The following is a 17,784-nucleotide window of genomic DNA, read 5'->3' as shown; positions in this document are numbered from 1 at the left end:
TCGTTCACCATCTCTCTCACTACAGCCAACGGCCACCTCTGCTGCTTACCGTATCTCTCACTCCGACCCAAGGGTTCCGGCCACGGCGAAGAAGAACGGGCCTTGCTCTCCCTCTGTCACTCCTGTCTCTCTCTCACATCCAAGAAAGCGTTCTGGCCACCGGCGAAGAGTGGGTTTTGGTCAAATCCCTCCTTTCAACACACCTTCACCGCTGACCGACGACCCGAGGCGTACCACCACCGACGAGCCAGGCCACCAAAAGAAGTAATTTTCTCTATTCTTTTCGTTTTGGCGTACCACCAAAACTCCCACCGACAGAATGGGTATGAGAATTTTCTCTGTTCTTTTCGTTTTTTAATTTTGATTCCAACTGGGAGAAAATTTATGTTTTTCGACTTTCTGTTTGGCTATTGTTTGCTCCGTTGGGCTTTTAGATTTGTGGTAGTTTTACATGTGTAGCTGCTTTGTTTGATGATTTGCTTGTATATTTTTTGCTTTTGGGTTTCTAGTTTTTTTTTCTACAGATGGTGGTTTGGGTTTGTTAGTTTTTTTTTTTCTACAGCTTTCCTGTTTTGAGAAATTTTGGGCAGTTTTTCTTGTTTTTTGGAATCCAAACCAAATGGGGTTGTGGCCCTTGTGGGTGTTACAGGTTGTGGCAGTTCTCTTTTGAATGTTGATTGTTTTGTGAGATTTATCTGTGTAAAGTGGGTTGTTGTTTGGACGACTAAGAATAATTGAAAAAACAAATGAGATGCTTGATGTTAATTAGTTTTTTGTTTGTGTATGCTAATTAATTGTATCTGCAATGTTATTGGGCATACATTTTTTAAAAAATTACCAATCTTGATATTTTTTCTTGGTATATCTGTCAGGATCTATTGTAATTTGTGAAGTAGGACCAATGGTGAATGTGAACAATGATGAAGCTCTTGACCTTCATTTTGGCTCTCCAATTGGTTGGATAAATGCTTGTGTGGAAAGAAAGCTTGAAGTAATGGATAAAGTTGGAGTATGTCCGATTAAAAAGCTGGTTTTGCAGTAGTCTATTGGTACTTGGGAGGTTGCAGTCGTGGAGGGATTGAAGTGTAACATCCCACCCGAATAACACACAACATTGTCTGCTTTTGGCTCCCTTCGAATCAGACTTCCCAGGAGGTCACCCATCCTGGTACTACTCCAGCAAAAGCACGCTTAACTGCGGAGTTCTGATGGGATCATGACCATCACGGCTTTAAAACGTGTTGTTGTCATTAAGGGTGTAGTATACATTTAAGCACATCCTCATCTCCATACCCAGGCGATGTGGGACGTCACAATCACCCCCTCTTAAGACCCAGTGTCCTCGCTGGCGACCCTCATGGGATTAGCCCATTCTTGGCGTCCGCCTCAGCGAGCGCCCGCTAGCGACCTTCATGGGCTTGTGCACACTCCCCCCATCTCAGGCTGGGCAATGGCTCTGATACCATATGTAACATCTCACCCCAATGACACACAATATTGTCCGTTTTTGGCTCCTCTCGAACCAGACTTCCCAGGAGGTCACCCATCCTGGTACTACTCCAGCAAAAGCACGCTTAACTGCGAAGTTCTAAAGGGATCATGACCATCATGGCTTTAAAACGCGTTGTTGTCATTAAAGGTATAGTATACATTTAAGCACATCCCCATCTCCATACCCAGGCGATGTAGGACGTCACATGAAGACCTTGAAGTTTTGACACTATGCATTCATATTTTGATCATTGTTTTTGTAAAGTTGGTTAAAAAGTCTGTCATATGCAATGAAACTATTAATATTTGTCTATTTGTTTATAGTGTCATCCAAAAAAAAAAATTGCTAGAAATCAGATTTTTGGCTATTGAATACATCATACAATGGATTGCTTTCGTGTTGACGAGGGCTTTCCTTTACTTTTTGTAATTATAGGACTCCGCAACTTATTACGTTTTTTATGCCTCCCATCAGTTGCTTCATTACAAATCGAATATGCACCCAGAATGTGAAGAGAAGGTGCACTACTCAAACTGCTTACACTCCTTAACCCATTACAAAGCAATTCCTCCTTTAACTTACGTACACAAGCCTCCATTGTCATATAGGTTTCATTGTAATATGACGCGAGAGATGCTACTTCAGAAAAATCATTGCATAATCATCATATTTTTGTGCTTTAGGATTGCCACTCAAATCGTCAGAACTACTTTTAACGAAAGTATATTTTTGTTTCAAGTCCTTCCTCCGTCAGTCATGAATATATTTGGATGGCAAGTCTTTCACATCTTTCACCAAGGTAAGAACAATAAGAGCATGTCTACACATGATTCCTCTGAATTCAAACAATCTACAAGTGCATTTTGCCTCACATTCAGTGTCATTAAAGTAAACACAATATTTTACTTCTTTTGTGAAGTCACCATTAACTCTTACACGATCAATAACTTCATATTTAGAAATCGCACATTCGCATTTTAGTAAGGATGGCAAACACATCATGAATACCCTAAACTCCTCTTGAACTTCTTTGAACTTTTCATTTGTGTAAATAGCTTGAAGTTGATGCTCAATAGAACGAAGAGTTATCAGTGGAAACATTTTATTGTACGAACCAAAATCAGATAGACGCTCGTTCTCCACCATTCTCATCAAAGCATTGTCATAATCTCCAACAAATTTCTTCAACGGAGTCTTTGGCCCCACATAACCATCAAAAAAGGCCTTTATACTCTCACTTCGTTGTGTAGTGGACATTCCGGCCCAAAATGTACCTTTCACATATGCCGGTACCCATTGATGCTGCTCACCATATATCCAAGCTTATGCGGAACTTTGCTCATTATATGCCATAAACAAAATCTATGTTTAGCTCTTGGAAATGCTCTCCTAATTGCAACTTGCATAGCTCTATCTTGATCAGTTATAATTGCATTTGGAGCTCGGTCTGACATGCATTTCAACAATGTTTCAAACAACCACACAAAATTATCGGTATTCTCATTTGATAGTAACCCACACCCAAAAAGTATGGATTAACCATGGTGATTCACTCCAACAAAAGGTGCAAACGGCATCTTGTATTTATTAGTCAAGTATGTAGTGTCAAATGTTATGGCATCTCCAAAAGATTCATATGCTGCCCTACTTCGTGCATCTGCTCAAAACACATTTTTCAAACGACTTTCTTCATCAAGGTCTATGACATAGAAGAAGCGGTCATTTTTTTGTTGCATTCTCATTAAATAGTTACACAATGCTTCGGCATCTCCTTCTCAAAGTAACTCATTCCTTACTTTGTTAATGTAATTTCGACAATCTTTCTCTCCAAATGGAAGATTCTCATACCCACCCACTTCAATAGCAAGAGCTTTGTAATTTTTACTCGGACGGACTCCAACATCATCTAGTTGCTCAAGCTTTCTTTTCACACGAGAATTTAACCTCTTATGGCATTTAAAATATTTTGTCTTGCTTAGGCTTACTACATTAGTGTGTTCAAGCACGACACTAGACAATGTAAATCTTCCATCTATACTTACTTTTGCATTGATCTTTGCCTTGCACCCCATTCTCTCCATTGGTTTTGGCCTAACGATATTAGATGCTTTACTTTTTGACTTGCCTTCATGAAGACATGCAATGGTGAAGTATCTTACATTCCCATCATCTCCAAGTCTACGAGATCTTTTTTGTCACACCAAAACCTACTTGCTTGGCATATTACTTATAATATGAAAAAATATCTTCTTCAGAATCAAACATCATACCAATGGTTGGTTCTTCAACTATTTGATTTTCAAGAATGGTTATATCTAAATAAAGTTAAAAGGAAACAATTAACATAAGTTTAACAAATCATACAATACAAGCAAATTGTTTTTTTAACTAACCAATTTGAGGGCCAAGAGGAGGGTCAAGAGCTTCATTGTTGCGCACATTCATTATTGAACTCGGTATCAATGTCAAATTAAAGGAGATCCTAACTTGATGGAGAGAAATTAACTCTTTAACTTTTGTGCTAAAATAACATCTCTATCAAAGAAACAAAAGGCAAACAATGTTCATTAGTTCTAAGCACCAAGGTTGTTAACCCTTTAACATTTTTCAATCCAGTCAATCCACAATCTACATTAAAAAAAATAATAATAAAAAAATAAAAAATAAAAAATAAAAATTATAAGTAATAATGATATAAAGCAAAAGCGCAGAGGGGCGCAACCTATATACACGGAAAGTATAAAAAGAGATGGCCTAAGAGGGAGAGAAATGAAAGAAGAAGTTAGAAAAACTAATCACTAAAGGAGTAAGCCAAGCGGCCGTCCAAGAGTAAAGAGTAAAGAAGAAAAGATGAATAAGTTCCTCTACAGTCCTAGTAGAATTCTCAAAACATCTAGCATTTCTTTCGTTTCATATACATCACATAAGACAAAGAGGGATCATCTTCCACGCTACCGCCAAAAAAAAAAAAAAAATTATACACTGAAACGATTGCCCTATACAAGAAAGCTAAATAACTGTTCTTCCATTCAAAAATCCAAGATTAACCAAAAAAAAAAAAAAAACACTTCCATTCAATATACGATTAAAAAAAAAAAAAAACAACAACAACAACAAACAAAAAAAGAGAGATATAATATTATCATTAAAACAAAATCAAGTAAGTCAAATACAAAAAAATGTCTAAATTTTTGTAGGAGAGTCCTAGTAAGAAAGCAATCAAACAACCGGATGTCATCAACAACTCCTAAAATATCTCTCAAAAAAAAAAAAAAAAAAAAAATTTACCTTTAAAGACGATGGATTGCATGTGATGGTGTCCGGTGGTGGAGTGGCTGGTGGGTCACAAGAATGTTATGGAGGGAGGGAGGTGCTCTTTGGTGGGAACGTCGGAGGGAAAAAAAATTTTATTGAATTTTTGTCATCTTATGCATCAATAGTTTCTGTCCCCATCATTCCTGACACAATATGCACCATTTCTCCATTGCCAAACCGAAAGGCAATAGTCTCTGTGGGCCATCTTTTTTTTTTTTTTTTTTTGGACTTGTTTGAATTTAACAGACGTGGCACCAACCACGTGGCTCCACATCATTTTGAAAACTACATTCGGGAAAAATGTCTAAATCTCTAGCATTTCTCACATATATCACCCCACTAGCCTCAAGCTAGGCCACTAGGACTAGGATGACACAATGGAGAACACTAAGAGAGCACTTAGTATTTTTCTTCTTTCTTTTTTTTTTTTTTTTTCGCAGGTGTTTGTCGTCAAATCCTAATATGATTTGACTCCTAATCCTAGTTAGATAAGGACTCCTAATGGGATTAGGATTCCATAGTACAACTCTGAATAGAACCCCTAATTTAATTAGGTTTCTTATTTGGACTAAGAATAAAAATGTAGTATATAGCATTCTTAAGTGTCAATCTCTTAACATTTTTGTCTATGTACTTGGATTTAAAAATAACAAAATAACAAAAAAACAAAAAAACAAAACAAAATAAAGAAGAGAATGCTAAGAAATTAACATTCAGATAATATAAATATCATCCTAAAACATCGTCTGAGAGTAAGATCAACAGCGAATGGCTTTATTCGATTGAGAGTAATAAGTTAATACATAAACAATGATGGAAGACTCCCAGCACAGAAGCTTGGTGAAGTAGAGCCTTTGCTTATTTCAAAGACTTGATCAATCATCATTTTTTTTTTTTTCTTTTTACTTATTTAAGCTCATTTTAGATATAACTATCATTCATAAAAATATATATCTTGACATAATAAATCTATATTTCTGGGTGTTCTTGTGGATCGAAAACACGGTTATGGCAAGTCGGGTTGCAAGGGTAAGGGCAATCTATCTTTTGGAAGGAACTCCGATCATAAAACCAGTCTCCAACTGCCTTTGCAATTGTCTGCAGAATAGTTTTTTTCACATAAAAATGGAATTAGTTTCTGCAGATCGTCGACAAGGGAAGAACAGCGAAACAAATTAAGAAGATTATGAAAAGTGTAAATGACAAAAAAGAAATGAAGAACAGATGGACAAGAGAAAGGTGCTGCATCTTACTGTTCTACCCAGCAATGGAGAATCAGTCCTTAACCATGTCTCCTGCGTTTCGGTTTGGCAGTGGGCATAGCAAGAGTCTATGAATAATCCTCTAGATGAAGAGGCGCCTAGTCCATTCACTGCACTTAAGAATTGCAGCCTGAAATCTGAAAACAAACATGAAGATAACAAGTAAAATTTTTGGAGGCCAATTCTTATCATCAATGCTCTACCTTATGATGCAGAAATGCTATTCTAGGTTGCTCCCTGAAAGCTTTTGTATAAATGGCAGACAGGACCAGCCAGAAAGAAACCCAGTTCGGATATTCTTCTTGCTGATAAAATGTGATTAAGACGAGATACTGTTCTCAAAGGATATTAAAAAAAAAAAATCTGGTATTCAATGCACTCAAGAATTGCAGCCCTGAAATCTGGAAATGAACATCAAGAGAATAAGTAAAAATTTCCGGAAGCTGGTTTGTTTTGTCAATGCTGTACCTTACCATGTAGAAATGCTATTCTGAGTCGGTGCCTATAAGCTTAAATCCAATTCGGCTATTTTTCTTGCTTATAATTTGACCAAATTCTCAGATGATGACTAGATTCCTTACACTAACCAAAAAAGAAGAATTGAATTCCTTAGATTGAGGGTTTAGAGATTGTTTCACAAGACCTTAAAAACTATAAAAATGTTATTAAGAAACGGTACTATATATTCCTGAGGGATACTATGCTTGCCTCCTTGAAGAGTTGCTTAAGGATAGAAAAGAGGCTACTGGTATTCACCTTGCATAGTTTCGATTTGACCGGGCGAGCAGTTGTTTATATCAAGTTTGCAGCTATGCCAGTGGCCATGGGGATCAGCAACACCTGGTGCCAAAATGTTATTTATCTGGAAGAAAATAATGAGTTCAGGTATTAGAAGAATGAAAGTGAATTACTCTAAATGAATACTAAAAACCATAAAAAATTCATTTATAGTATGTGTTACTATATATCATCAGTATTTAAATGCTAAAACACATTCAAATCAGGCAATTGAAGGTAGGCAACCCATCTTCATAGCTCAGTTGATCCTGTTTTTAAGATGTTAAAAAGGAAATATACTCTTCCAAATTTTAAACAATTAGATCTGGCAACATTAAACTACCTGCCTTGGCCCCATTCCATAACAGAACGTAAAGTTGACATCATTATGCAAAAATTCTCCACCACTAAAGGTCTAACCAGATCAAAATCACAATGCACAACAAAGACAAACGTTTCTAGCGGAAGAGGATAAATTGCAACTGTAATGACTAATGGAGTGGCCAAATTGCAACTGTTTAGTAATTTGGGAGGCTACTTTATCACTTTTTGAATATTATGGAGCTAAAATGAAAATGGCTGATAGTTTGGGAAGCTAAATTATATTTTTTTTTTCCTTAATTATATTTATGGAATATACACGTATAATTTAAATAATAAATAATTAACACAAAACTTAATTAAATTCAATCACATTTTCTAGTTAAGATGATTAGGATTAATGATCAAATTCAGCAAAAACGTTGTAAAAGAAAGGTTTAAAACTAGCTTTTAATCTTCATTGACCAATTTAGTCTCACACATCTATATATCTTTGCTAAAATTATGATTATAAGATGCTCTTATAATCTTGAGAGACGAAGAGATAGCATTCATCGTTGGTTACAGCCAGTAATTTTTTGCATGATTTGTGAATTCAATATGAATTTAACATGAAATTATCGGATTAAAGTTGTGAAATCTAACTTATTTAATTTTTATTTTTTTTTATTTCTAATCAAATGCAGGAAAATGCAACAAGGGAGGATCATTCTCACTCTTGATCCGAATGAAAGAGAGAATGGGAGATCCTATGAGAATGTTTCCAAACACAAGATTAGAAGTGGCCCACTTAGCAAACCAATGTGCCCTAAAATTGGCACAACGAAACACTTTCAAAGCCTTACAACTTTAAAATGAAGAAAAAATAAGAGAAATATCCTCCACAACACTAGAAAACTTCCAATCTTTAAACACCAAGGGGTTATTAATGGCAGTTATCACCGTGAAAGCGTCCCCTTCCGTGGCTGTTGTTGGGTGATTTTAACTCCATCCTCTCCCAATCTGAGAAAAGTGGGGGTAGATCATTTGTGTCCTCTTCTCATAACGACTTTGTTAATTTCGTCCATTCAAATGCCCTGGTTGATTTAGGTTCTAAGGGTAAACATTTTACTTGGAGCAATCATCATCAGGGTTGTGGCAATATTAGAGAAAGGCTAGATAGGGACTTAGCCTCTCAAAGTTGGCTCCATCTTTTAACTTATTTAATTAAATGCATTAAATTATGGTTTTTATATATAGTCTTATATTTATATTTCAACACCATCCAAACTTGACAAGTGACATCAAAATTTATAATTTTTTATATAACCCATAAATTCAATATAAATTAAATGCAAAATTTTAATTTGACCCAAACCAAAATACCACACAAATTGTCACTGCATCTGCATGGGGAGTGTGAAGGCGATGGATTTGTTGGGTCCCCGCCTGAGGTTGACTACGTGGCAGATGGTGACTCGCCGGTCCCGGAAGTGGGATTGCTGACGGTCGGACCACGAGATTGACGGTGATGAGTGTGAGTGGGGCCCAATAAAGTTGTCAGCATATATGCACGCCAACCACTTGTTAGGTGGAGTTTCACCTGGGTTGCTTCTAAGCTGTCATCCAATCAGCTTTAATTGTTTAACGGCTTAGATTTACTCCTCAAAAGATCGGGAATTCATAGACTTTTTTTTTTTTTTGGTACACAGTAGATTCAAACTTTTTTTTTTAACTCCAATAGAAATAGAAATAGAAGACGTAATCTTTCACCTGATTAAACTTCTCCTAGGAAAATTCATACACTTTTTAGTGGGAAAAATAACATTAGTTAGCTTTCGAGTCACGAAACAGGGTCCAATTTTTTGGGCAATGTTGAACAACTGTAGTCTATAGATTAGAACTGTTAAAAAAAACAACCCAAGATCAGACCCCTTGGACCACATAAAAATTATATGAAAAATTTATACGACAATGTGATTTTTCTACTACAAAACAATTTCTTTTCAAAATTTTAACCATCTCATAGATAATTAGTTTTTTGTCGTCAAATCCTAATATGATTTGACTCCTAATCATAGTTATATAAGGACTCCTAATGAAACCCCTAATTTAATTAGGATTTTTATCCAGACTAGAAATAAAAATGTAGTATATAGTATTTTTAAGTGTCAATCTCTTAGCATTTTTTACTATGTACTTGTGTTTTTGTTTTTTTAATAAATAAATAACGAAGAGAATGCTAAGAAATTAACATTCAGATAATATAAAGATTATCCTAAAACATTGTGTTGACCATATAGATGCTCAGAGTAAGATCAACAGCGAATGCCTCTATTAGATTGAGAGTAATAAGTTAATACATAAACAATGATGGAAGACTCCCAGCATTAGATTGAGAGTAAAAGTTAATACATAAACAATGATGGAAGACTCCCAGCACACAAGTTTGGTGAAGTGGAGCCTTTGCTTATTTCAAAGACTTGATCGATCATCATTTTTTTTTTTTTTTCTTTTTACTTATTTAAGCTCATTTTACATATAACTATCATTCATAAAAATATATATCTTGACATAATAAATCTATATTTCTGGATGTTCTTGTGGATCGAAAACACGGTTATGGCAAGTCGGGTTGCAAGGGTAAGGGCAATCTATCTTTTGGAAGGAACTCCGATCATAAAACCAGTCTCCAACTGCCTTTGCAATTGTCTGCAGAATAGTTTTTTTCACATAAAAATGGAATTAGTTTCTGCAGATCGTCGACAAGGGAAGAACAGCGAAACAAATTAAGAAGATTATGAAAAATGTAAATGACAAAAAAGAAATGAAGAACAGATGGAGAAGAGAAAGGTGCTGCATCTTACTGTTCTACCCAGCAATGGAGAATCAGTCCTTAACCATGTCTCCTGCATTTCGGTTTGGCAGTGGGCATAGCAAGAGTCTATGAATAATCCTCTAGATGAAGAGGCGCCTAGTCCATTCACTGCACTTAAGAATTGCAGCCTGAAATCTGAAAACAAACATGAAGATAACAAGTAAAATTTTTGGAACCCAATTCTTATCATCAATGCTCTACCTTATGATGTAGAAATGCTATTCTAGGTTGCTCCCTGAAAGCTTTTGTATAAATGGCAGACAGGACCAGCCAGAAAGAAACCCAGTTCGGATATTCTTCTTGCTGATAAAATGTGATTAAGACGAGATACTGTTCTCAAAGGATATTAAAAAAAAAAAATTCTGGTATTCAATGCACTCAAGAATTGCAGCCCTGAAATCTGGAAATGAACATCAAGAGAATAAGTAAAAATTTCCGGAAGCTGGTTTGTCTTGTCAATGCTGTACCTTACCATGTAGAAAGGCTATTCTGAGTCGGTGCCTAAATAAGCTTAAATCCAATTCGGCTATTTTTCTTGCTTATAATTTGACCAAATTCTCAGATGATGACTAGATTCCTTACACTAACCAAAAAAGAAGAATTGAATTCCTTAGATTGAGGGTTTAGAGATTGTTTCACAAGACCTTAAAAACTATAAAAATGTTATTAAGAAACGGTACTATATATTCCTGAGGGATACTATGCTTGCCTCCTTGAAGAGTTGCTTAAGGATAGAAAAGAGGCTACTGGTATTCACCTTGCATGGTTTCGATTTGACCGGGCGAGCAGTTGTTTATATCAAGTTTGCAGCTATGCCAGTGGCCATGGGGATCAGCAACACCTGGTGCCAAAATGTTTTTTATCTGGAAGAAAATAATGAGTTCAGGTATTAGAAGAATGAAAGTGAATTACTCTAAATGAATACTAAAAACCATAAACAAAATCATTTATAATATGTGTTACTATATATCATCAGTATTTAAGGTGACAGATAATGCTAAAACACATTCAAATCAGGCAATTGATGGTAGGCAACCCATCTTCATAGCTCAGTTGATCCTGTTTTTAAGATGTTAAAAAAGAAATATACTCTTCCAAATTTTAAACAATTAGATCTGGCAACATTAAACTACCTGCCTTGGCCCCATTCCATAACAGAACACAAAGTTGACATCATGATGCAAAAATTCTCCACCATTAAAGGTCTAACCAGATCAAAATCACAATGCACAACAAAGATAAACATTTCTAGCGAAAGAGGATAAATTACTATAGGCTCCAAGCCTTGGCTCAGGTGGCATAGAAATTGGCTTCCTTAAAGTTTAAATTATATCAGCAATGTTGCTCAAGAAGTCTACATCCTCTAAAATGGACAGTCACACCAATATCATCCCCACTTTTAAATATTGGAGGATGAGAAATGGACTGGCCTTATTGTACATAATCCAATAATAAGTGAGACACCAAGTGTAGAAGATGTTCATACATCCTATAACGAGCTAATGTGGCAGGTTTTCTAATTTTCAGTGTACTCCTTAATTTCATCACCAAGGCAATGGATCTATCACGTGTATCAATTTCATTTCAAAAAATTTCTAGCAAGAAACTAGAACCAGGGGAAGAAGGGCATGTGCAACACATGAAATCAATTTTTTTTCTTTCTATAAATAGTTATCTTTATCATGATTAGAATGAGATTACCTGCCATGAATCATAGGCTGCATTTACCAAAAAAATCGGTGTTCGGATTTGCGGTGCAACGTATTGGGGAAAGAAACACTGCAATATAGTTGAAAAGTATTAGTGACATTGAAGAAGAAATGGTGAGATGTGAAACTATAATACTAGAATAGACGCACTTACCAACCCCGGTCTTAGTTTTGAAGTGCAAGATAGAGGCAAATTCTTTGCTGAATTCTACACAGAGAGAGAGAGAGATTTACATTTAAGAATCAGGTATTGCTTTTTGGATTGGACAAAAGCTTGAACAAAAAAAAAATTTTAAGGAAGCTCTCCTTTTGTTGAAAGAGAGACATAAAGTAAGAATAGGTAACATTTTCTAGCTAGACATATAAAAAAGAGAAACACTTGAATAATTGAACAACTGTTAAAAGAACCTTTTTTTTTAATATAAGTAGCAATTTTAGAAAGAACTGAAAGGTAAATTTCCTATTCAAAGCTCAAATCAAAAAATTGCAACATAGAAGTGAGAGCATCAATACATGTGTTGCAACCACTTCACTATAGATTCCTTCAATGTGTTGTGCTCCAGAAACATCCCTCCTGTTATGCAATGTTTCAGAGTCAAATTACATGAATGTGCAACTTTTCATAGAGTTTAGAATATAAAGTAGAGATAGAAGGGAGGGTATATGAGCTTACGAGTTAATAAAGTAACCAGCATCTGACAGGCATTTAACCTTAGCACCAATAGGTACGAGAGCTCGGAAGCTATCACAATGCAAAATAGAAGTCAATCCACCAGCCGAACAACCAGAGAGAATAGCCTGTAGGCAAAAGTCTTAACGAGTTAGAGGAATGGGTAGCAGAGCATTAAAGCTGACAAATGATTATAGGATATACATTTTCAGCACTTCTCATTCCTTTTGATAATAGATCATCAATGACAGCAAGCCAAACCCTTGCTCCTCTGAAGTGAAGATTAGTAGCCTGATCAAATTATAATCTAATTAAAAACCAACCAAAACAATAAACAAAGAATACAATGGAGCCAGGTTCTGCCGAAAAACTAAAACTTGAAATTCTGAGAGAAATTCAAATAACTTACTGGATTTACTGCTTCCACATCGCCTGTAAATGATGCCCCATCACAGTACCTAACCTTGATTCTGTTCCAGTTGTAGAAATCTGGATATTAAAAGAGATTCTATTAATATCGTTAAAAGGTGAAGCTCGGGAGCATGGGTGATGATACATGCTGGAAAAAGATAACTAAATTAATAACTATCAAGTCATACCAGGATTAAACTTTTGGTATTTACTCAAAATGCCAGAGAAGGCAATCTCCGTGTCCATTAGCTTAGATGAACCCAAGCGAGTGTTCTTGCGAGAAAGGCAAGTGGTAACATTGTTGCACCATCCACCTCCCTATGTACCAGAGCTAAAGATCAGACGGTGACAGAAGAAATATATAGATAAATAGATAGATCTTAGAGCATTAAAATCTTATCCATTTTTTAAGAATGCAAGTGTTTAACTAACCAAAACTATTAAAGCCTTTGAGAGCTAGAAATTTGTAAGATTCAAATCACAAAATATTTTATCAAAATTCAATGGTGAGCTTTCTCTACTCCCTTTATTCATAATAAGAATAGGAGAAATGGAATGAAATTTACAATTTGGCATTAAAAAAGTTGCTTCGGTATCAGCATTTATCTTGTTTTCTTCTTTCTTTTGGCAATCTGTCCAAGCATTATGCCATTTGTTCTTTAGTTAGTAAGGAAATGTTGGGGTTATCCCACATCGGTTGTGGAAGGAGCTGGTAGTCACTTTATAAGTGTGAGGAAAAATCTCACCTCTTGAGCTAGCTTTTGGGGTTGAGAGAGGCTCAAGACCACTCAACACTGGTATCAAAGCCTAGGTTTACCAACAAGTCTCGGCCCAACAGTTCACAAGAGAAACGAATTATCGCTGCTCCAACACAGGGCCCGATGTATGAGGGGAGATTGTTGGGGTTGAACTAGCTTTTGGGATTGAAAAAGGCCCAAGACCACCCAACACTGGTATCAAAGCCCAGGTTTACCAACAAGTCTCGGCCCAACAGTTCACGGGAGAAACGGGTTGTCGTTGTTCCGACCCAGGGCCCGATACGTGAGGAGGAGATTGTTGGGGTTATCCCACATAGGTTGTGGAAGGGGCAGGTAGTCAATTTATAAGTGTGAGAAAAAGTATCACCTCTTGAGCTAGCTTTGAAGGTTGAGATAGGCCCAAAACCACCCAACAAGAAATAGCTAAATAGGGTTTGACAAAAGGACAAACCTCTATATGAACCAACCAATTGTTAATTCCTGCACCAACTCCCTTATCCCAGTGGTAAGCTGGCGGACGTCCATCCAAACAAACTGCAGAATACGTCAAATTTCAGAACACAATGAAACAAATATTTGAAAGAGTTTATTATTTATGGGAAGAACTGAAATCTGAAAGGAAAATATGAAAGGCTCTATTTTAATCTTTTTTTTTTTTTTCTGGAAGAAGTTTCTCACCAGCTCCTTTTGCTACTGCATTCTGGACATAAGTAATTCCTACGTTAAAGCCTTCTGTTTTGAGCAATAGCAGTGTACATAATAGAAGATTTAACGATTGGATTAATATTGCACTGGCCATTCTGCAAGTATAAAATTTTAGTGATACAAAAGACAAAAAATATTGAACAAAATTGAGATAAAACAGAGGAAAACATATCAAAAGACAAAAGATATTGAAGAAAACTGATAAACAAGTAGCTAAGCTTCATGAGCCACCCCCTCCTAGTTTGAAATAACGAGGATCCTATAATATGACTAACCATAGATCAATCATCTTCAACTCTTCAAAAATGAAATAGATTAGTGTAATATTCTTACTTGAGTTACCTGACAAAAGCAAAATCCAATTTCATCAAATCTAACAAAAAGGTCCACAATTTACCTCAACTAACCAAATCTAGCGTTTTGTATTTTATATTCAAACTTTCCTTCTAGATGCTAGTTATATCATAGTGCACCGACAAAATATGGCAAAGTTGGGATAGATGAGTTTGGGATGAAGGACTGAAACTCTCCCAGATCAATGAGCAGAGAGGGTTTTCTTCACCTTTTCCCACACTTATATCAATAAAATAAAAAATAAAAAATAAAAAATAAATAAAAAGACAGAAAAAAATCTAATAAACAAATTATATGTACAAATAAAAAAAAAATAAAAAAAAAAGGGAAAGTAGAAGATAGCATGCCATTTATCTCTAACAATAACACATGCAATTCAAACCAAGGATAGAAAACCAATTGCATGCTGCAGCCTAATATTTGCAATTAGCGATGTATCATATTTCATAATTATAATTCAGAAATCAATCACTTCAATCAGCTAAAGCCACTTGATAAGTTTCTCTGATAAAAAGAAAAAAGACCAAATGCATCTTGAACAACAACTTCAATAATGCTTACAAACAACACCAGTATTGTTGCTTCCTTCAGTGGAAACATCCAAAATAAACATTCCCATTATCCCATACATCTGAAGATAAATTAATACAACATCCAGCATTTCCCCATTATACACATACATAACCACAAAATGCAGATTACCAACTTCATTTACCATCCAAAAAAAAAAAAAAAAAATCCAAAATACCATATTGAAAGACCATACTTCTGATATCAACTTAGAAACAGAAAAAGAATCCAAATTTAAGAACCCAACGATCAAAAAAATAGTAATTTATTATGAGAACCGCACCCAGTACCTGAACTAGAAAACGGGAGGAAATCTTAACCAGCTTGTTTTAAAAGAATGTGAGAGGAACCCAGTTCAGAGCATTGCTCTGCTCTCTAGAGCTCCCAAAAGAATGCAAAAACCAATTCAAACAATGAAGCCTATGAAGGGAAAGAATGGGCGGTGGCTTCTTCAAGGAGAAAGTGCTTTATATAATATAAGCACTGACACGCGCACGAAAGCGCTCAAACTATTTACAGAGAGCCAAAGGGCCGACACACATTCGCTTCGCACAAATCACCCCAAAAAGATTAGTTTATTTACGTGGGTATGTAGCGGGTTTGTGGTTAGACCCGACCCAAATAGCATGCAATCCGTAACGTGAGAGACATCAACAGGAATCTTATCGTTTTACGCGTTCTTACATAAACGTGTGACAGGTATTTTGAGCTTAGGTTTGAAGGAGATCCATTTAGTGTATTTATGATGGTAATATTGTATTTATATTTTTATGAAAAAATATTTTAGATAAATTTGTTCTCCTAAACGTGAAGGTCCCTTACACTACCTTATCATAAGCTCTTCCTTTAAATTTATTAGTGTTAGTCGGGACTTAAATATGTTTGAGAAATAAAGCTTTTAAATTAAAAATATATATATATATTTTTTTTTACAAAAGCTTAAAAATAAAGTTTTTGTCAAAAGTACATTTTGGTCTCTTTTTTTTTTCCTTTTTTTTATGTTTTTTTTACTCTTAAAAACACTTTCAATTTTGTTAACCAAACATGTATTTTTTTTTTTTCTTTAAACGGATTTTTTGAGCGTTAACACACACTTTTAAGCCTCTCAAATGCACACTCAAACAAACCATTAATAGTTATTCATGTGGTTATTAAAGTTATTAAATGCTACCTATATATCAGGTAATTGACATTTTAAGCCTGCTTTTAGTGTTTTTAGCCTACTTTACTTTTTAGATGAAATCTATTACTTAATTCTACATTCTAAATTAAAAATAGTAAAGAAAATACAAACAACAATTATTGGGTTAATCCAAAAAATACAAACATACAAATTACAAATCGGTTGGTAGCCGTTGGCGGCTAGTTGTAGCTAATAACTATTTGCGCATGTACATCCCTAGCTTTTAGCATATATAATATGAAATAAGATCTTCTCAATTTTAAATGGAATGGATAGAATTTACTTTCTTGTATTGAATAAAATAAAATAAAAAGCATTGTATTTATTTGATGGTTATGATTTTAAAGTTTGTGCATGGAATGATGTACAGTGTCATATTATTTAAACTTTTTAAAAAATATGTTAACATTGACATCATGTACGTCGTTAAATGTTTCAACTTTAAATCTTGACCATTAAATATATACTACCAGTTTTAAATGAAATTGAGAAGTATGCCACATGTATTTTTTTGGATAGCTTTAGACATTAATGGGTATACTCTTAAAATTATTAGTGAAAATGTTAGAATACTGGTTAAATGATTAAAACAATAATTTTCTATTAACTTAAGTTTTTAAAACAACCGGTAATCTAACATGGTATTATAGTAAAGACAGTGAAACCTTATTTTTGTTATTTACCTTTTATTTTACCTTATTCTATTAAATATTTTATATAAGTATATATAAGTACTTAGCTGAAAGCAATGCAAGTATTCAAGTTTGAGCAATGCTATACACACACGTCAATTGTTTTACTCTCACTCTCACACACTTTTAGGTGGCTCTCATTCTTACTATTGAATCAAAATTCAATAATAATTTATCAAAAATTCAATGGTAAGACTGGATGCCACTAAATGATGTATAAGAATATAAATGAGCGAGTAATAATATGTATAGCATTACTCTTTAATTTTATCCGTCAAACAAAAACGGATAGGATTTGCACGAGGCTTCCCCCATTACCCCCAAAAAATGATAGCCACCATGTTATTATTTTGATAACCTTTTTAACAATTGAAGCAACGAGGGGAAAAAGGGCAATCAATCCAAATTTTAATTACGTTTGCTGACATGCTAAGATGAACATTTGTGGAATGAACAAATTTATTATATAGAGGGACTAAATAAATAATTAGAAAATAAGGTACAGATATAATTGATAAATTCACTTGACCCACATTAATAAATATTATATTTATGCAATATACACATATAATTTAAATAATAAATAATTAACCCAAAACTTAATTAAATTCAATAACTTTTTCTAGCTGAGATGATTAGAATTAATGAGTTAAATTATGATTTTTATATATAGTTATACTCATGTTTCGACACCATTCGAACTTAACA

The 17,784-nt window shown here is 34.8% G+C and overlaps 3 protein-coding genes across 3 annotated transcripts; all 3 read right to left on the bottom strand.

The window, feature by feature from the left end:
- Positions 1-2,242: 2,242 nt before the first annotated feature.
- LOC132174060 (protein FAR-RED ELONGATED HYPOCOTYL 3-like) lies at positions 2,243-2,749 on the bottom strand. The gene has a single exon (XM_059585770.1). It carries the CDS (start codon positions 2,747-2,749, stop codon positions 2,243-2,245), a length of 507 nt encoding a protein of 168 aa, XP_059441753.1.
- A 2,889-nt stretch (positions 2,750-5,638) lies between these two features.
- On the bottom strand, positions 5,639-7,204 carry LOC132174059 (pectin acetylesterase 8-like). Its single transcript, XM_059585769.1, has 4 exons — positions 7,190-7,204; positions 6,826-6,931; positions 6,061-6,206; positions 5,639-5,905 (listed from the first exon to the last, which is right to left on the bottom strand). The coding sequence occupies exons 1-4, from the start codon at positions 7,202-7,204 to the stop codon at positions 5,777-5,779; spliced, it is 396 nt and encodes a 131-aa protein (XP_059441752.1). The 3' UTR covers positions 5,639-5,776.
- A 2,255-nt stretch (positions 7,205-9,459) lies between these two features.
- On the bottom strand, positions 9,460-15,737 carry LOC132173905 (pectin acetylesterase 8-like). The gene is made up of 13 exons (XM_059585574.1): positions 15,492-15,737; positions 14,251-14,372; positions 14,024-14,106; positions 13,003-13,132; positions 12,813-12,892; positions 12,608-12,694; positions 12,407-12,531; positions 12,247-12,307; positions 11,888-11,941; positions 11,726-11,803; positions 10,782-10,887; positions 10,014-10,159; positions 9,460-9,858 (listed from the first exon to the last, which is right to left on the bottom strand). Exons 2-13 carry the CDS (start codon positions 14,369-14,371, stop codon positions 9,730-9,732), a joined length of 1,200 nt encoding a protein of 399 aa, XP_059441557.1. The 5' UTR covers position 14,372; positions 15,492-15,737; the 3' UTR covers positions 9,460-9,729.
- Positions 15,738-17,784: the final 2,047 nt, after the last annotated feature.

This window comes from Corylus avellana, chromosome ca3 (genome assembly GCF_901000735.1).
Source record: "Corylus avellana chromosome ca3, CavTom2PMs-1.0".
Classification (NCBI taxonomy): Eukaryota; Viridiplantae; Streptophyta; class Magnoliopsida; order Fagales; family Betulaceae; genus Corylus; species Corylus avellana.
The sequence above is the reverse complement of the archived record's forward strand: the minus strand, read 5'-3'. Positions and strand labels throughout refer to the sequence as shown.